Source organism: Scyliorhinus torazame, chromosome 2 (assembly GCF_047496885.1).
Source record: "Scyliorhinus torazame isolate Kashiwa2021f chromosome 2, sScyTor2.1, whole genome shotgun sequence".
Lineage (NCBI taxonomy): Eukaryota > Metazoa > Chordata > Chondrichthyes > Carcharhiniformes > Scyliorhinidae > Scyliorhinus > Scyliorhinus torazame.
In genome coordinates this window covers 387713865-387734665 of record NC_092708.1, presented here as the reverse complement: position 1 = coordinate 387734665, position 20801 = coordinate 387713865, and the positions used below count along the sequence as shown (strand labels likewise).

The 20801-nt window shown below is 50.2% G+C and overlaps 1 protein-coding gene across 6 annotated transcripts in view; it reads left to right on the top strand.

Annotated features, from left to right (window-relative positions):
• The window catches only part of LOC140405479 (epithelial cell adhesion molecule-like), a 261892-nt gene that overhangs the window by 147571 nt on the left and 93520 nt on the right, over positions 1–20801 (top strand). For 3 of the 6 annotated variants that reach the window (XM_072493990.1, XM_072493962.1, XM_072494000.1), the window contains 2 exons: positions 2834–2893; positions 4247–4330. In XM_072493990.1, coding sequence (XP_072350091.1) covers positions 2834–2893; positions 4247–4300 — 114 coding nt within the window. In that variant the 3' untranslated portion in view covers positions 4301–4330. Of the gene's footprint in view, positions 1–2833; positions 2894–4246; positions 4331–4426; positions 4519–20801 lie in introns of all 6 variants that reach the window. The other 3 variants (XR_011938624.1, XR_011938625.1, XM_072493980.1) reach the window with 3 other exon arrangements.

Here is a 20801-nt window from a genome sequence, read left to right as displayed (position 1 = left end):
ACGCATTATTGCCAAGTTTGCGGAAACATAAAAATAGGTGGGAAGGCAAATGGTGAGGATGACAGAGTCTACAGAGAGATATAGACAGGTTAAATGAGTTGGCAAAAATTTGGCAGATGGAATATAATATAGGAAAATGTGGTGATGCACTTTGGTAGGAAGAATAAAAGAGCAGAGTATGGAGAAATGGAGAAAGACTGCAGAAAGCTGCAGACAGGGGATTTGGGGGTCCTCATGTATAAATCACAAAAAGCTAGCATGCAAGTTCAGCAGGTAATAGGGGAGGCCAATGGAATATTGGCCTTTATTTCAAGGGGAATGGAGTATAAAATAGGGAAGTATTGCTAAAACTAAACATGGAACTAGTTATTATTTTTAAAAAAAATTTAGAGTACCCAATTATTTTTTCCCCAATTAAGAGGCAATTTACGTGGCCAATCCACCTAACCATATCTTTTTGAGTTGTGGGGGTGAGACCCACGCAGACACGGGAAGAATGTGCAAACTCCACGCAGACAGTGACCTGGGGCTGGGATCGAACCTGGGACCTCGGCGCCGCGAGGCTAACCCACTGCGCCACCATGCTGCCCAAGACAGCAGCACTAACCACTGTGCCACTATGCTGCCCCTACAAGGAACTAGTTAAATCACACCTGGAATACTGTGAACAGTTTTGGTCCTCTTATCTAAGGAAAGGTATAGTGGCATTGGTTGCAATCCAGAGATGGTTCAGGTTGATCCCGGGTAGGGAGGGATTTCTTATGAGGAGAGGTTGAGTAGGTTGGGCCTGTGCTCATTGAGGTTTAGAAGAATGAGGTGGTCTTATTGAGGTGTACAGGATTCTCACGGGGCTTGGCAGGGTCGATGCTGTGAGGATGGTTCCTCTTGTGGGAGAATCTGGGACCAAAGGGCATAATCTCAGAGTAAGAGGTCACCCATTTAAGACAAAGATGAGGAGAAATTTCTTCTCTAAGAGGGTAGTGAATATGGAATTCTTTAGCGCAAAGGGCTGTAGAGGTTGGATTGTTAAGTATGTGCACGGCTGAGATAGACATTTTAAAAAATAAATTTAGAGTACCCAATTCATTTTTGCCAATTAAGGGGCAATTTAGCGTGGCCAATCCACCTACCTTGCACACCTTTCGGGTTGTGGGGGCGAAACCCACGCAAACACGGGGAGAATGTGCAAACTCCACACGGACAGTGACCCAGAGCCAGGATCGAACCTGGGACCTCGGCACCGTGAGACTGCAGTGCTACCACTGCGCCTCCGTGCTGCTCTTGATTTCTGATCAGTGAGGGATCAAAGGTTTTGGGGATAAGTAAAGAAAGTGGAGTTGAGGATTATCACATCAGGGTCAGCCATGATCTCAGTGAATGGCGGAGCAGACTCGATGGGCCGAATGGCCCACTTCTACGCCTACATCTTTTGGTCGAAGAGGAGATTTGCTAATCATGATTTGCACAATCATGAGGGGGCTGGACAGAGTAGCTAGGGAGAAACTGTTCCCACTTGTGAAAGGATTGACAACGAGAGGGCGGAGACTTAAAGTAATTGGTCAGAGAAACCAAAAAAAAAAAAACGAGACGAGGAAAATCTCTTTCATGCAGCAAGTGGTTGGGGTCGGGAATGCACGGCCTGAGAGTGTGGTGGAGGCAAGATTCAATCGAAGCATGCAAAAGGGAATTGGATTGTTATCCGAAAAGGAAGTAGGTGCAGGGCTATTGGGAAAAGGCAGGAGAATGGCAACTGGTGAATTGCTTATTTGGAGAGCTAGCACAGACACGAGGGCCGAATGGCTTCCTTCTGCACCGTAACTGTAATTCTGTGGTCCTGGCAGTCAGAGTTCAGGCCTCACTCATTCTGGTGGGCGTGACACAATTATGGACTGTAGTGGCGGCATCTTGCCCATTATACGTTGGTGGCGAACTGTACCACAGCCTTTCAGCCCCTCTATCCTTAAGGGTCGACCACATTGCTGTGGGCCTGGAGTCACATGTAGGCCAGACCGGGTAAGGGCGGCAGATTTCCTTCCCTAAATGTTTTTTTTTTCAACAATCGCCAATGATTTCATGGTCGCCATTACTGAGACTAGCTTTCAATTCCAGATTTATTAAGTGAATTTCCGACCTCGGGTGACTGCCTGTGCGGATTTTGCACTTTCTCCCTGTGTCTACGTGGGATTCCTCCGGATGCTCCGGTTTCCTCCCACTGTCCAAAGATTTTTTCATAGAATTTACAGTGCAGAAGGAGGCCACTCAGCCCATTGAGTCTGCACCGGCTCTTGGAAAGAGCACCCTACCCAAGATTCACACCTCCACCCTATCCCCATCACCCAGTAATCCCACCCAACACTAAGAGCAATTTTGGACACTAAGGGCAATTTAGAATGGCCAATCCACCTAACCTGCACATCTTTGGACAAGAGCTTTTCACAAGATGTGCAGGTTAGGTGGATTGGCCATGCTAAATTGCCCCTGAGTGGCCAAACGTTTAGGTGGTGTTACTGGGTTATGGGGATAGGGCAGAGGCATGGGCTTGGGTAGGGTGCTCTTTCCAAGGGCTGCTGCAGAGTCAATGGGCCGAATGGCCTCCTTCTGCACTGTAAATTCTATCATGCTATGAATTTAAATTGAACCCGTGTCCTCAGAGCCTGGGCCTGTGGATTGCTAGCCCAGTAACATTGCCAGTAACACCACCACCCTCCCTGAAATGAATGAGTGAATGAGAACACGAATCGCAACATACACAAGAGCACTGAGGGAGAACGGTGGAGCGGAAGGAAAGGGAAATGATGGGATTTTGACTGTTCATAACATGTTCTGATTGCAGGTTGTTGTCAGGAGGAGAGCAAAAGAGGACAGAGAGAGAATCCAGTTTGAAGTGATTGAGGTGATGTATCTCGAACAGTAACCATTCTTAGAGGTGGAGCCATTCAGATGCAATTATATATTAATGCTAAGAGGTATCTTCCTCCTTTATCCCGCCAATGACTCTTGGTCGAAGCTTGCTTCAGATGAGGTTTGAGTCCACCTTTGATGTTTTTCCTATTTTGTTGTACTTTGTAGAGGTACCTTGATCGGGAAGAAAACAGGTTAGTGTCTGAAAAGCCATTTGCAACCTCAGATGGAGTCACATATCTCTCCTGTTGCTAACTGTGTGCTTAGGAAATCTTCACCAGCCTGTCTTTTTCGCTCAATATCTCTCTCCCTATTTCCTAACTTCATAGAATCATAGAATTTACAGAGCAGAAGGAGGCCATTCGGCCCATCAAGTCTGCACCGGCCTTTGGAAAGAGCACCCTACCCAAGTCCACACCTCCCTGTAACCCAGTAACCCCACCCAACCTTTTTTGGACACTAAGGGGCAATTTAGCCTGGCCAATCCACCTAACCTGCACGTCTTTGGACTGTGGGAGGAAACCGGAGCACCCGGAGGAAACCCACGCAGACACGGGGAGAACGTGCAGACTCCGCACAGACAGTGACCCAAGCCGGGAATCGAACCTGGGACCCTGGAGCAACTGTGCTAGCCACTGTGCTACCGTGCCGCACCTGGTCCATCCGTAGTAATGTGAGTGGTTGCCCCTCCCTCCTTCCAATTAATGGTAGGGGGGGCAGTGCTGGAGGCCTCAACAAGAAAAAAGTAGGCTGGGGGGATGCGGGTAAGTCTCCCTAATCAGGGGGCAGCTGAAGTGAGTTTTTACAGCCCGACTTCAACCCAGCTGGGATGAGTTAACCTGGTAACGGAAGGGTCTCCAGTTGTGATTGGATGTAACCCTGGAGGCATCATCACATGACTTCATGTTTCCAACCACCCCACCCCCACTCTCCAGCCATTGGTTGCCCAACAGATCCAACCATGGGATAGGCTGTCTTACCAGAGCCAATTAGAAAACAAAAAATGTCTTCAATAACAATTGGATGATTGCAGACTGCACCTTTTTTTCCAAATCTTTCTAGAATAAGCAAATGTGTCCAAACATATTAAAAATATATTTTGGTGCCTCCATAAATTTTCTCCTGGGGTGTTTGCTCGCAGGAGTGTTTTGAAGCTTCATTTTCAATTCCTCGAGACGCCAGGCAAATCTTGGAGGCTTGGAAATCCTTTGTCAGACTGCATGTCAAACCTGGCACCTTCCTTTCGTGTATGGCTCTGCGACTGACCGGGCTGTCAGGGGCCACTTCTTATTGTTCCTGTAATGTTCTTGTCCCTAATCTGAGTTTTTCCTGTTGGTTTGCACAGGGACAGGAAATGGAGGAACATCACCTTGCTCAGAGGATGGGTTTAGCACGTTAACTGGCCAGAAACTTTGTGTACCCTTGAGAAGTAAGTCTTGCATTTGTTGCACGCAAGCAGTTTTTGAAAATGAATATTTATAGTTTGTTCCACATACCATGAGTAAACCCAACAGATGATTCGAAGATTGTTCTGATTCATTGCAGAAGAGACATGCGAAGAAGGTTGTGGACAGTCATAACCAGGGATTTGCACCCACTGTGTAAGATGACCCACCAGTAAGTTATTAAAGTAAGGCACCGACTCTGTGTTCCAAGTTCACATTGGGAGATTCCACCGCATTATGGGAAGAGCATTAAATTCAGTTCTGAGGCCAACAATCCTTCCTGAGCCAACAATCCTTCCTGAGCCAACAATCCTTCCTGAGCCAACAATCCTTCCTGAGCCAACAAACCTTCCTGAGCCAACAACCCTTCCTGAGCCAACAAACCTTCTCCTGAGCAAACAACCCTTCCTGAGCTAAGGACATCGCCAACAGCAGATGAATTGGTCAATCACCCCTGCTGTGTGTGGGACACCCTTGCCTATCAGCTCTTTACAGTTCTTTGAAGGGGGGGGGGTGAAATTCAATTTTGATAGTGGTGCAGGGTCAGTCGTGGATGAGTCACTCTCCCCCAATCTGAGGAATGGAATATTGTTGGGGGCGGGTGTATAACAGGCGACTGATCGTTTAACATCTTACTGAGCTACCACTCAAGATGGATTCCACCCTGTTCCCCACCGTTTGTTAAGGGTTGTAAATCTGCTCAAAGCTGCTCTCCATTCTCGCGATGACGTTACTGGACGAACAACAGGATTCCTGTGTGTCAGTGCTTGAAGGCTGCTGCCGCGTTCACTGCGTGGGGGCTGATCTTCAGGCATTCCAGGATGATCCTGAGCTCCATAGTCCTTTTTAGGCACGCTTAATAAATTGTAGCGCACAAAGACTCCGTGAGACGAATAGAGTGAAGTCGATGAGGCTTTATTAAGCGCGTCTGTTCCCCCGCAGCTCGATAGTAGAATGGCCTGCGGGGGAGGACTCCGGCTTCTTATACTCCGCCTTCAGGGCGGAGCTAGAGGTCAACGGCCAACCAGGACCCGGGATCTGTCAGCCAATGACATTAGGGCTTCCAGTCCCACATGACCCCTAATACATACTACCACACTGTGCAAATGGGGATTCCCTACAGGACATGAGCAGCTGCGAGGAAATTGGCGGCCGAGATGTTTCAATGTTAAATACATTACGTTTTATTGTCTAAAATGATTTTATCTACACGGCAATAGTTTTAATGTTGTAATTGGAGATGCTTGACTTGTGAAATAAAGACACTTACATTACACAAAGGTCAAAAGTGCAATCAAAGTAGCTGAAACATATGAACATGCCAAGTTTAACAGAAACTAATTGAAAGCCAATGGCTGTGAAACCTGCATGGGTCTTTCGAGATGGTAATGAGGTTATTTAAATACAATTTTAATGTTTAAAATGACACTATCTGGTCAGGAAATGCACCTCATGGATACAGGAGACAGCAGGTGATGCCAGTCTGACAAATGACACTGACAAACCCGTTTATTTAATAAAGCAGTTTAATTCAATATCTTCTCGAACAAGGGATGCAGTGAAATTCCCTTCTCTGTTTTAAATTGAAATTTCCCAGTTACAATTACAATTTCCCGGATACAATTAACCAACATCACTCTTGTATCAGCTGTAGCTCAGGTGAGCAGCACTCTGAACCACATTGTTTCGAGGTCAATGTCCAACTCCAGGGCTTCAGCACGACACTCCAGGCTGTTAGCCCAGTCCAGTCGAGTACGGAATGCTGCACTGTCAGAAGTGTCGTCTTTTGGATGAAAATTAAGCTGAGGCCCCCCCCCCTGCCTGTTCGGGGGGGTATGTTAAAGACCCCTTGTCGCTGTTTCAAAGTGCTGGGGAGTTAGTCTTGGTGTCCTGGCTAATATTCAGACCTCAAACGACATCACAAAGATAGATTATCACATTGCTGCTTGTGGGAGCTTACTGTGCACACATTGGGTGTTGTTTTTCCGGCAACACTTCTGTGGTGGCCTGGCACTGATGAAGTGGAGGCTCTTTGTGTGAACAAACAGTTAATCGATAACAAGGACCAATGGTACTGAGCTGCTGCGTCAGCCTTTACATCTTCATGACATGGCTCCCCAATGTATTCTGCCCCGGAGGGGACTCCGCCCTCTGGGATGATCACCCGCTCTCAGTCCCCATTGCTTCCCAGAGCCAGGTGACCCTCTGTTGTCCTGTCTTAAAAAACAGGCACCTCAATCCGCTACAACTTCCAAACGCTTAGTGACTGGAGAGCGCTTTGGGATGTAGAACACGCAATACAAATGGAGGTTCTTTGTACCGTGCAGTTTCTTGCACGATGATATATTGTTTTGGTACTCTCAGGAAGTTTATTAACTTCGCTCCAGCTGTGACATCTCCTCCTGCCCTACAACCTGTGCCCCTCGCTGTGACATCTCCTCCTGCCCTACAACCTGTGTCTCTCACTGTGACATCTCCTCCTGCCCTACAGCCTGTGTCCCTCACTGTGACATCTCCTCCTGCCCTACAGCCTGTGTCCCTCACTGTGACATCTCCTCCTGCCCTACAGCCTGTGCCCCTCACTGTGACATCTCCTCCTGCCCTACAGCCTGTGTCCCTCACTGTGACATCTCCTCCTGCCCTACAGCCTGTGCCCCTTACTGTGACATCTCTCCTGCCCTACAGTCTGTGTCCCTCGCTGTGACGTCTCCTCCTGCGCTACAGCCTGTGTCCCTCACTGTGACATCTCCTCCTGCTCTACAGCCTGTGTCCCTCACTGTGACATCTCCTCCTGCCCTACAGCCTGTGCCCCTCACTGTGACATCTCCTCCTGCCCCACAGCCTGTGCCCCTCACTGTGACATCTCCTCCTGCCCTACAGCGTGTGCCCCTCACTGTGACATCTCCTCCTGCCCTACAGCCTGTGTCCCTCACTGTGACATCTCCTCCTGCCTCACAGCCTGTGCCCCTCACTGTGACATTGTTGAATCCCAGGTTCCTTTACCCGTCAGTCTGGCCTCAATAAAAGTCGAGATGGATTTGCAGGTATAGCATTAGTTATTTTATTTAGCTTGCAAGCTTTACTTAGTTCACAGCGATACAGATAACATCTTGCTCTCTGCACCTCCAGAACCAAGTGAGGATATAAGACAAAGAGCTCTGTACTGATACATTCAAATGGCATCAAGTTCCACATACTCGACGCCCATAGGTCATCCTATGTCCCTCCTGACCTGTTTGATCTATTCTGATTGGCTCACTTCCAATCCCTTCCTCTGGCCCCTATTATCCAGCATCACTCTCGTAGACACACCTCTTCCTGCTTTTTCCATGCGGTCTGAAATCCTTTGTCTATGAACTAACCAGAATCAAAGTGGCCTATTTCTACATTACATTAACTAATATCTCTAAAGTAACTATTTTATATCACATTCGTCATTCCCTCCTTTTATCATTCCATGATAACCGGACTATCCAATCCATAGCTACGGTTCCTCATCTAAAAAGATCCGTCGCTGCATTTCCAATTCCTGGCTTAGCCCCCCCTCATCTGCTGCACCCTCATGGATTTTAACAGTTAAGTTTTTAGGGGCGTTGATCTGATCCAGTGCACCCCGCATTCTACCCATCACACATTTAAGGATGGCCAGGCCCACAAAAATGCAGCCGATAGCTACCACTAAATACATGGCCATATTTATCAACCAGTCCTTCCAACCTCCAAATCCCCAGTTACCCCAAGAGCCAGGATCCTGCATCCCGTCCAGGTGATCCCGTATGCGATCCATAAATTTAGTGATGTTAGCGGTCAAGTCTTGAACTCCCATGATACACTTGCCCTGCACTATGGCGCATACCCCACCCTCACGGGCCAGAAGATAGTCAAGAGCATACCGGTTCTGCATTGCAAACAACCGTAGCTGAGACAACTCCTTAGTTATTGCCCCGAGGGCTCCCAAGGTTTCATTCCCCAAGATGGTAAGGCCACAAATAAAATAATTCCTATCACTGACAGCCAAGGAACCCCCCACACCTCCCAGTGTCAATACGCTCAGAATGCCCCACCCGGCTGAGTGGCCCCGGTTGGGTGCAAGAACCTGAGGTTTTTTCCAGTTCTCGCAAAATTCAGCAGAGACTGCCCGGTGTGCTAACTGATTATGCAGCTTCCACGCCGAAGGGCAGGGGACTGTGGTAGGGACTAGAGTCCCTATAGCAATTTGGCGGGGAAATGGGGGTGACAAAACGTTGGTCGCTGTACCATTAAATAAAAAGTAGTATCCTTGCTCCGTGTGCAGGCTAGCATCACAATCAGCATATTGGTTGCGTAAGGACCCCCCAGTAGCCCAGTTTATCCAACTTTGAAACGCCCATTCGGGCCGCCTAGCAATGCGGAAAGCCCTAGTCCCAACACTGATATGAGAGACATTCGCCCAGCCACAAAGGAGCTGGAGGCCGGCGTTCAATGGAATGCAAGTGGTGTTGTAACAACCGCATTGGCCAGACGCCTGGGTGATATGGCACCTCCTGTCCGTACAGGTGGGGAACAGACATGTTATATTCGTGTCCACCTCTACCAGCAAACAGCCGTATCCTTCACTGCTGAAACAATTCTCGTACGACCGGGAATCCCTATTGGGAGTGAAGCGGCTAGGTATGTACGCCCTCCACCGTTGCAGCCTATCGTACTGTGAATGGGAATTATCCCGAGGAAGGAGAAGGCAAATAGCCGGTGGTGCTGAACCCGGATCGTAAGGAAGAGTGACCTGCTCGGGCAGTGGCTCGGAATGCTGACAATGAACCACCGTTTGGGGAGTGCCCCAAAGCGGTGAAACAGAAAATAACCTAGACACCGCTGCGGGGTTCGGGTAGCAGACAACCCGACCCTGTCCATACAAGCGGTGGTAAATCTGGTAGAAGAGATTCATACTACCCGGGTTTCCCTCAGTTTGGCCTTTAACTAACTTAAGTGTATCTCCCGGTAACCTACGTTCTAGTTGTACTTCCCTTCTCATACGCCCCGTCCTCTCTCTAGTTCCTTTCACTTTCTCATAGCCTCTTCCTACGCTCTTCTGACAGCCTGATGTTACCTTTATTGCACCACTCTTAACACATCCAAAATCGAATTTACATGTATTCCAAAAACCAGGCAATGTCCATATAATGTTCCCTTCCCATCGCCGGGACCGGTGCAACTGCTTCATGACTCCTGCATTCTCCTTAACTTTGACGACCTTCCATGAGTCGATATCATGTCCTCGTATATGGGGGCAGCGAAGAACATCACCTTTGCATAGGTGATGTATCCTTGTAGATTGGTTGGGGCTACAAATATAGATAATATTCCCCTTTTCCATGTCCATCGCCAATAACACGCCAAGCGAAGTGAGGCCAAATATCACACAGACGGTGCGTAGCCACCCCATCATGCTCCACACCTGTAAAATAGCACTGGAGAAGGGAGGCAGGTTAGTATCCGACCTTTTACAGTAGTGGAGATGGACTCAATTTACAGTGATGTAGGTGGACCCAAGCACTTCGCCCCTCCACTTTAACTGCTGTGGGGGTGGTAAGGAGAACTTGGAAGGGCCCGTCCCTTCGCGGCTCCGTCCCCTTCCTAGTCCAATTTTTGACCATGACATAACTGCCGGGCTGGACTGAAAGTGAGCTAGGTACTGGGGGCGATGGCTGGTGAGCCACGCGGACCTGGCCATGGAGTTCCTTGAGCACTTGCGTGAGGGCTAGAACATAGGTGGTCATCTCTTCAGTCATCTGGTGAAACTGAACCAGTCTGGGAACCTGCAGGCTCCAGGGAGTTCTAAGAGGCCTGCTATAAAGGATCTCGGCAGGAGAGAGCCGGGCCAGTCCCGCAGGTGTAACCCGCAGCTGGAAGAGGGCAACGGGGAGCAACTTAAGCCATGTCAGTCCCGTGTCTGCTCTTAATTTAGCCAATTTAGTTTTGAGGGTCTGATTGTGTCTCTCAACCAACCCGGCCGCCTGCGGTCTATAAGCACAGTGCAACTGCTGGCGTATGCCCAACTGGGAGCAAAACTCCTTGTTAATTTGTCCAATAAAATAAGGCCCATTATCAGAACTTAACTGAGCTGGTATACCGCACCGGGGAATGATTTCCCGCATCAAGACTTTAACCACAGTAGCAGCTTTATTATCGATAGTCGGATACGCCTCGACCCATCTGCTGAACACATCCACAATGACCAAAACATATTTATAACATTGACACCTTTCCAACTCAATGTAATCCATTTGGAGCGTCTCAAAGGGACCAACGGGGTTTGCCCCTTCCCACAAGGGATACCTTTTCCGGTGTTATATTGCTGACAAATCAAACACCGATTACTGATACTTTGGGCCAACCCCTGCATTTTAGGGTGCCACCAAGTGTCCAGCAACAAATCACTAGTTCCTCGAGCCCCACAATGAGTTGCAAAGTGTACACATTCAATGACCCATAAAGCCAGCACATCAGACATACAAGTCTGATGTGCAGGCGTGGTCCATAAAGAGGAAACAGAATCATATGTACAACCTAACCGTTTCCACATTTGTTTATCACTCTCAGGAGCGTCCTCCTGTAACCTTATGACGTCTTGATTGGTTGGCATTGACTTGTCAGAAGCAGACATATTTATAGTAAATCGTTTAGTCTGACTTAACATCTTAGGCACCATCACTTGCTGAATTTGCGCGGCTGTTCGCGCTGCACAGTCTGCTCGTTCATTACCAACGTCAACTGGGGTCCTACCATTCGTGTGGGCAGCGCATTTAATAACGGAAATCTGCGCGGGCATAAGGAGGGCCTGCAGTAGGTCATTAACTAAACCCCGGTTGGATATTTCTGTGCCTGCCGAGGTAAGGAATCCCCTATTCTTCCAGAGTTGTCCGAAGTCATGAACTACCCCGAAAGCATATCGGGAGTCAGTGTAGATATTTACCCGACGATCTCCCCAAAGCGTACACGCACGGGCGAGGGCAAAAAGTTCGGCTTGTTGAGCTGAATAAGGGGTCTGGAAAGCTGCCGCTTCTAGAATCAGACCATCCTGATCTATGATTGCATAACCGGACAGTCTCCGGACAGTGGGGCTTACTAATGCACTGCCATCAACATACATAATCATGTCAGGTTGTTCTAACGGAATATCACTCAGATCGTCCCTTATTGTTGTAGTTTCCTGAATCAAGGCTAAACAGTCGTGACCAGGCGCGTCCTCATGGACAGGGGGACCGCTAAGAAAATAGGCTGGATTGATAGTGGTACAGTATTTAAATGTCAGACGTGGATTGTTCAAAAGGTATATCTCATACCTATTCTGACGAGCTGCGGTAAGATGCTGAGTCTGCAGTTGCCCCAATAGTGAACGGCTGTGCGATGGCATTGATTGAACGTAAATCCTGTACTAATCGGTACTGGTCTGGTTTGGCTGGTTTAGGCACAGCAAGTATGGGGGTGTTACATTCTGATTGGCAAGGGACCAAAATACCCTGTTTCAACAGCTCTTGAATTAATTTATCTATTGACGGAGCAGCTTGAGATTTCAGAGGGTATTGCCGAATGGAAGGTAGCTTTACATGATCCTTAATCATCACCTTGATAGGTGTAACATTTGTCTTTCCCACTTGTGATGGGTATTCCGCCCAGACCTGTGGATTGACATATTCCAACACATCATGTCCCCTGTGATGCTGCAGTCGAGTGTTAATCGTTTCAGGGACCTCAAAATATTTTATGGTAGTGCCGTCCGGCATGACTTGAAGTGCGTACTCTGTTGGATCCGAATGATCCACTGCCCTCCTGACCATTCGCCCCATATCCCTGGCATGGTACTGGTCGTGGACCTGACGTGTAATATGAGGGCTTACCGAAGCTAACTGTGGTGATATTGTAACAAAATCGGCTGTACCTTCTTTTCCCATGACTGTGGCTGTAACCTTGACTGGCCATTCGGTCTCAATTAATGGCCGGTATTTGTCCTCCAACTCCCTGTTTCGTCCAGTTCTGTCATAGGCTAGGGTAACGTGATGCAGTGGCTGTTCAATGTCTAACGATCACCACTGGGGGGTGATAGAAATATAGCACTGTTGTCTCATCCTCCATGATGTAACCGTTACCCCCTCATCTCCGCACTCTAGCTGTAGCTGGAAGATACACAGTAAATCTCGGGCCAACAAGTTACAGTCCAATCCAGTAGTCACTACAAACTGATGATCTGCAGACTTATTCTCGTAAGTGACTGTCACAGGTTCAGAAATAGGATACTCACACACCTGTCCTTGGAACCCCGACAATTGCTGCATGTGGTCGGATAATGGTAGTTTAAGTGCTGATTGCACAGAAGACATGGCTGCTCCAGTGTCGATTACAAATGAGTGATGTTGATCTCCTATCTGCAGAGAGATAATAGGTTCCCTGTCCGATTGGAGAGTCCTTATGGCTAAATTAGTTAGTCAATCCTGTGTTGGGAAAGGGTTTTCCTGGGAGAAGTCAGTGTATCTCGTCTGTCCTCCCCTCGGTGGGTACCCTCGCCTTTGGGTCGGATAATCTCCTTCTACTGCCTGTCTTTTAAAGGGGCATTCCTGTTGCCAGTGATCTGCACGGCCGCAATTAAAACATGCATTGCTCCCTCTATATCTGCCTCGTCCTCTTCTCCCAGTAGACCAATGGCCCCTCAGAGGGGGCTGCGGTTGTAAAGCTGTTGATGCATTCGGTGGGCCATAAAAAGGGGCTGAGGGTCCCTTTGGGTGGGTTTGGTATCCTCCTAATCGGCAACTGTCTCCGAATCTCAGCAGGGGGCACTCTAGCTATTTCCCCTTTGCTCCAAGACTTCAACGTCTCTCCCTGTCACTAGGGGGAGTTCTTTCTCTTCAAAATCATCTATTGCAGGTTCCTTTGTTCCCGAACCTTGTGGTTTCTCCTTAGTTTGGAGAGACTTAGGTGGTATGCTTAATTGTTTCTGGTGTGGGTCAAGCCCCTCTCTCGCTGTCTGAGATCTTGTCCTAGAGCTAACTGGGCTTGTGGGACAGAGCTCCTCTTGTTCTACTGATCGTGAAGTTGGTAAATCAGGACCCATACTATCACCCAAAAGGGCTTGAGTTACTGGCATATTTGGAATCTGGGGAGCAATGACTGGGTATATATTATTATACTCTGGTGGTTCTGGAATGAGTGCAGACCATGCTACAGGTGCAGTCGGAACTTTTAGTGAACATTTTCTAAATTATTGATTTCATCTTTTTCTGTCAATTCAAGGCCAGCCATTGAACTACGTAGCTCATCTTTTGTTTCACCCGTGCCTTTCCTGTCTCTACTTGGTTGAAAAGGTTCTAACAGTGGGGTTTTTTTTAAACTTAAAAATGTTTGAAAATTCAAATTGAATTACTGCAACTTGCAAGCTTAGCTCTGATCTCAACTCAGAACTAAATTTACGATTTGCTTAGCACAAACTTGTATAACATTTACAACTTAATTATTTCTTTATCTTAACAATTTTTCTTTTAACAATTTTTTTTTTTCTTTTACATTCACATAAATGTTGGCAAAATCAACTATCATCTCCAGATTTACACTTTTTTAAAATGCTGTCCGTGACCTCCTTTAAGTTTCTATTAATCTCCTGATAAAATGAGATAAACATTATTTAAAGTAAGTAAAACTTAAGATTCTGGCAATTTCAATCAATTGCTTTCGAAAATAATAACTTTTATCAAAGAGGTGGAGAAACCCACTGGTTTCCTTTAATTAATTCAAAACGTAACTTTGCTGGTGTTCACTGACTCAAAGGAAAGGTATCCGATTACACTACAGGCTGCTGCTGTTATCTCAAAGCCTGAGTGAGAAGCACTGTCTGTCTTTTGATTTTGCCTGCTGCTGTTAACCCTTTGAGAGACTTCTGCTTCAACCAATATGCAGCATTCCCCACAATCTCAACTAGTCCTCGGAACTGCGTTTTTCGCCACTACAGTCCAAGGGTACAATTTTAGCTTAATCAACTATATATTTAACACACTCACACATGGAGGTGAACCATTTTCAATTTCAAATGTCTCATCGACCTCCCATAACCTAACCCAAGCCGAATTAACTCACAAATGAAGTTGAACCATTTACAATTTCAAATGTTGCATCAACCACATAACCTAACCCCAGCCGAATTAACTCACAAATGAAGTTGAACCATTTACAATTTCAAATATTGCATCAACCACATAACCTAACCCCAGCTGAATTAACTCACAAATGAAGTTGAACCATTTACAATTTCAAATGTTGCATCAACCACATATCATAACCCCAGCCGAATTAACTCACAAATGAAGTTGAACCATTTACAATTTCAAATGTTGCATCAACCACATAACCTAACCCCAGCCGAATTAACTCACAAATGAAGTTGAACCATTTACAATTTCAAATGTTGCATCAACCACATAAACTAACCCCAGCCGAATTAACAATATGAAATCCCATCAATTAAAATGCTAATCCCCAGACTGACCTTTGATTTCGTCGAGGCGATCTTTCTGTGCCAACCGCGAGTGACCAGACTAATCAGACGATAAGAAGAGGGGAAAAATCAATGCGCGGTCATTTTCCAGCTTTACATTGAGGGCCCTTTTTTCCCCATCCTCCTGTTCATAATCAGTCTAACTCTGATTTCGCAGTTGGATCAGGACCGCCCTGAGAAATCCCGGGTTTCGGCACCAAATGTTGAATCCCAGGTTTCTTTACCCGTCAGTCTGGCCTCAATAAAAGTCGAGATGGATTTGCAGGTATAACATTAGTTATTTTATTTAGCTTGCAAGCTTTACTTAGTTCACAGCGATACAGATAACATCTTGCTCTCTGCACCTCCGGAACCAAGTGAGGATATAAGACAAAGAGCTCTGTACTGATACATTCAAATGGCATCAAGTTCCACATACTCGACGCCCATAGGCCATCCTATGTCCCTCCTGACCTGTTTGATCTATTCTGATTGGCTCACTTCCAATCCCTTCCTCTGGCCCCTATTATCCAGCATCACTCTCGTAGACACACCTCTTCCTGCTTTTTCCATGCGGTCTGAAATCCTTTGTCTATGAACTAACCAGAATCAAAGTGGCCTATTTCTACATTACATTAACTAATATCTCTAAAGTAACTATTTTACATTCGTCCACATCTCCTCCTGCCCTACAGCCTCTGCCCCTCACTGTGACATCTCCTCCTGCCCTACAGCGTGTGCCCCTCACTGTGACATCTCCTCCTGCCCCACAGCCTGTGCCCCTCACTGTGACATCTCCTCCTGCCCTACAGCCTGTGCCCCTCGCTGTGACATCTCCTCCTGCCCTAGAACCTGTGTCCCTCACTGTGACATCTCCTCCTGCCCTACAGCCTGTGTCCCTCACTGTGACATCTCCTCCTGCCCTACAGCCTGTGCCCCTCACTGTGACATCTCCTCCTGCCCTACAGCCTGTGTCCCTCACTGTGACATCTCCTCCTGCCCCACAGCCTGTGTCCCTCACTGTGACATCTCCTCCTGCCCTACAGCCTGTGTCCCTCACTGTGACATCTCCTCCTGCCCTACAGCCTGTGTCCCTCACTGTGACATCTCCTCCTGCCCTACAGCCTGTGCCCCTCGCTGTGACATCTCCTCCTGCCCTAGAACCTGTGTCCCTCTCTGTGACATCTCCTCCTGCCCTACAGTCTGTGTCCCTCACTGTGACATCTCCTCCTGCCCTACAGCCTGTGTCCCTCACTGTGACATCTCCTCCTGCCCTACAGCCTGTGTCCCTCACTGTGACATCTCCTCCTGCCCTACAGCCTGTGTCCCTCACTGTGACATCTCCTCCTGCCCGACAGCCTGTGTCCCTCACTGTGACATCTCCTCCTGCCCTACAGCTTGTGCCCCTCACTGTGACATCTCCTTCTGCCCTGCAGCTTGTGCCCCTCACTGTGACATCTCCTCCTGCCCTACAGCCTGTGCCCCTCACTGTGACATCTCCTCCTGCCCGACAGCCTGTGCCCCTCACTGTGACATCTCCTCCTGCCCTACAGCCTGTGTCCCTCACTGTGACATCTCCTTCTGCCCTACAGCCTGTGTCCCTCACTGTGACATCTCCTCCTGCCCCACAGCCTGTGTCCCTCACTGTGACATCTGCTCCTGCCCTACAGCCTGTGTCCCTCACTGTGACATCTCCTCCTGCCCTACAGCCTGTGCCCCTCACTGTGACATCTCCTCAATCCCTACAGCCTGTGCCCCTCACTGTGACATCTCCTCTTGCCCTACAGCCTGTGCCCCTCACTGTGACATCTCCTCAATCCCTACAGCCTGTGCCCATCCATGTGACATCTCCTCTTGCCCTACAGCCTGTGCCCCTCACTGTGACATCTCCTCTTGCCCTACAGCCTGTGCCCCTCACTGTGACATCTCCTCCTGCCCTACAGCCTGTGTCCCTCACTGTGACATCTCCTCCTGCCCTACAGCCTGTGTCCCTCACTGTGACATCTCCTCCTGCCCCACAGCCTGTGTCCCTCACTGTGACATCTCCTCCTGCCCTACAGCCTGTGTCCCTCACTGTGACATCTCCTCCTGCCCCACAGCCTGTGCCCCTCACTGTGACATCTCCTCCTGCCCCACAGCCTGTGTCCCTCACTGTGACATCTCCTCCTGCCTTACAGCCTGTGCCCCTCACTGTGACGTCTCCTCCTGTGCCACAGCCTGTGTCTCTCACTGTGACATCTCCTCCTGCCCTACAGCCTGTGCCCCTCACTGTGACATGTCCTCCTGCCCGACAGCCTGTGTCCCTCACTGTGACATCTCCTCCTGCCCTACAGCCTGTGTCCCTTGCTGTGACATCTCCTCCTGCCCTACAGCCTGTGCCCCTCACTGTGACATCTCCTCCTGCCCTACAGCCTGTGTCCCTCACTGTCACATCTCCTCCTGCCCTACAACCTGTGTCCCTCGTTGTGACATCTCCTCCTGCCCTACAGCCTGTGTCCCTCACTGTGACATCTCCTCAATCCCTACAGCCTGTGTCACTCGCTGTGACATCTCCTCCTGCCCTACAGCCTGTGTCCCTCACTGTGACATCTCCTCCTGCCCTACAACCTGTGTCCCTCGCTGTGACATCTCCTCCTGCCCTACAACCTGTGCCCCTCACTGTGACATCTCCTGCCCTACAGCCTGTGTCCCTCACTGTGACATCTCCTCCTGCCCTACAACCTGTGTCCCTCACTGTGACATCTCCTCCTCCCCTACAGCCTGTGTCCCTGCTGTGACATCTCCTGCTGCCCTACAGCCTGTGCCCCTCGGTGTGACATCTCCTACTGCCCTACAGCCTGTGCCCCTCGCTGTGACATCTCCTCCTGCCCGACAACCCGTGCCCCGCACTGTGACATCTCCTCCTGCCCTACAGCCTGTGCCCCTCACTGTGACATCTCCTCCTGCCCTACAGCCTGTGCCCCTCTCTGTGACATCTCCTCCTGCCCTACAACCTGTGCCCCTCACTGTGACATCTCCTCCTGCCCTACAGCCTGTGTCCCTCACTGTGACATCTCCTCCTGCCCTACAACCTGTGTCCCTCACTGTGACATCTCCTCCTCCCCTTCAGCCTGTGTCCCTGCTGTGACATCTCCTGCTGCCCTACAGCCTGTGCCCCTCGGTGTGACATCTCCTACTGCCCTACAGCCTGTGCCCCTCGCTGTGACATCTCCTCCTGCCCGACAACCCGTGCCCCGCACTGTGACATCTCCTCCTGCCCTACAGCCTGTGCCCCTCACTGTGACATCTCCTCCTGCCCTACAGCCTGTGCCCCTCTCTGTGACATCTCCTCCTGCCCTACAGCCTGTGTCCCTCGCTGTGACATCTCCTCCTGCCCTACAGCCTGTGTCCCTCACTGTGACATCTCCTCCTGCCCTACAGCTTGTGTCCCTCACTGTGACATCTCCTCCTGCCCTCCAGCCTGTGTCCCTCACTGTGACATCTCCTCCTGCCCTACAGCCTGTGTCCCTCACTGTGACATCTCCTCCTGCCCTACAGCCTGTGCCCCTCACTGTGACATCTGCTCCTGCCCTAAAGCCTGTGTCCCTCACTGTGACATCTCCTCCTGCCCTACAGCCTGTGCCCCTCACTGTGACATCTCCTCCTGCCCTACACCCTGTGCCCCTCTCTGTGACATCTCCTCCTGCCCCACAGCCTGTGCCCCTCACTGTGACATCTCCTCCTGCCCTACAGCCTGTGTCCCTCACTGTGACATCTCCTCCTGCCCTCCAGTCTGTGCCCCTCACTGTGACACCTCCTCCTGCCCGACAGCCTGTGTCCCTCACTGTGACGTCTCCTCCTGCCCTCCAGTCTGTGCCCCTCGTTGTGACATCTCTTCCTGCCCTAAAGCCTGTGCCCCTCTCTGTGACATCTCCTCCTGCCCGTCAGCCTATGTCCCTCACTGTGACATCTCCTCCTGCCCGACAGCCTGTGTCCCTCACTGTGACATCTCCTCCTGCCCTACAGCCTGTGTCCCTCACTGTGACATCTCCTCCTGCCCGACAGCCTGTGTCCCTCACTGTGACATCTCCTCCTGCCCTACAGCCTGTGTCCCTCACTGTGACATCTCCTCCTGCCCTACAGCCTGTGTCCCTCGCTGTGACATCTCCTCCTGCCCCACAGCCTGTGTCCCTCACTGTGACATCTCCTCCTGCCCTACAGCCTGTGCCCCTCACTGTGACATCTCCTTCTGCCCTACAGCCTGTGTCCCTCACTGTGACATCTCCTCCTGCCCTACAGCCTGTGTCCCTCTCTGTGACTTCTCCTCCTGCCCGACAGCCTGTGCCCCTCACTGTGACATCTCCTCCTGCCCTACAGCCTGTGTCACTCACTGTGACATCTCCTCCTGCCCTACAGCCTGTGTCCCTCACTGTGACATCTCCTCCTGCCCTACAGCCTGTGCCCCTCACTGTGACATCTCCTCCTGCCCTACAACCTGTGTCCCTCACTGTGACATCTCCTCCTCCCCTACAACCTGTGTCCCTCACTGTGACATCTCCTCCTGCCCTACAGCCAGTGTCCCTCACTGTGACATCTCCTCCTGCCCTACAACCTGTGTCCCTCACTGTGACATCTCCTCCTGCCCTACAGCCTGTGTCCCTCACTGTGACATCTCCTCCTGCCCTACAGCCTGTGCCCCTCGCTGTGACATCTCCTCCTGCCCTAGAACCTGTGTCCCTCACTGTGACATCTCCTCCTGCCCTACAGCCTGTGTCCCTCACTGTGACATCTCCTCCTGCCCTACAGCCTGTGCCCCTCACTGTGACATCTCCTCCTGCCCTACAGCCTGTGTCCCTCACTGTGACATCTCCTCCTGCCCCACAGCCTGTGTCCCTCACTGTGACATCTCCTCCTGCCCTACAGCCTGTGTCCCTCACTGTGACATCTCCTCCTGCCCTACAGCCTGTGTCCCTCACTGTGACATCTCCTCCTGCCCTACAGCCTGTGCCCCTCGCTGTGACATCTCCTCCTGCCCTAGAACCTGTGTCCCTCTCTGTGACATCTGCTCCTGCCCTACAGCCTGTGTCCCTCACTGTGACATCTCCTCCTGCCCTACAGCCTGTGTCCCTCACTGTGACATCTCCTCCTGCCCTACAGCCTGTGTCCCTCACTGTGACATCTCCTCCTGCCCTACAGCCTGTGTCCCTCACTGTGACATCTCCTCCTGCCCGACAGCCTGTGTCCCTCACTGTGACATCTCCTCCTGCCCTACAGCTTGTGCCCCTCACTGTGACATCTCCTTCTGCCCTGCAGCCTGTGCCCCTCACTGTGACATCTCCTCCTGCCCTACAGCCTGTGCCCCTCACTGTGACATCTCCTCCTGCCCTACAGTCTGTGTCTCTCACTGTGACATCTCCTCCTGCCCTACAGCCTGTGTCCCTAACTGTGACATCTCCTCCTGCCCCACAGCCTGTGTCCCTCACTGTGACATCTCCTCCTGCCCTACAGCCTGTGTCCCTCACTGTGACATCTCCTCCTGCCCTACAGCCTGTGTCCCTCACTGTGACATCTCCTCCTGCCCCACAGCCTGTGCCCCTCACTGTGACATCTCCTCCTGCCCCACAGCCTGTGTCCCTCACTGTGACATCTCCTGCTGCCTTACAGCCTGTGCCCCTCACTGTGACGTCTCCTCCTGTGCCACAGCCTGTGTCTCTCACTGTGACATCTCCTCCTGCCCTACAGCCTGTGCCCCTCACTGTGACATCTCCTCCTGCCCGACAGCCTGTGTCCCTCACTGTGACATCTCCTCCTGCCCTACAGCCTGTGTCCCTTGCTGTGACATCTCCTCCTGCCCTACAGCCTGTGCCCCTCACTGTGACATCTCCTCCTGCCCTACAGCCTGTGTCCCTCACTGTCACATCTCCTCCTGCCCTACAACCTGTGTCCCTCGCTGTGACATCTCCTCCTGCCCTACAGCC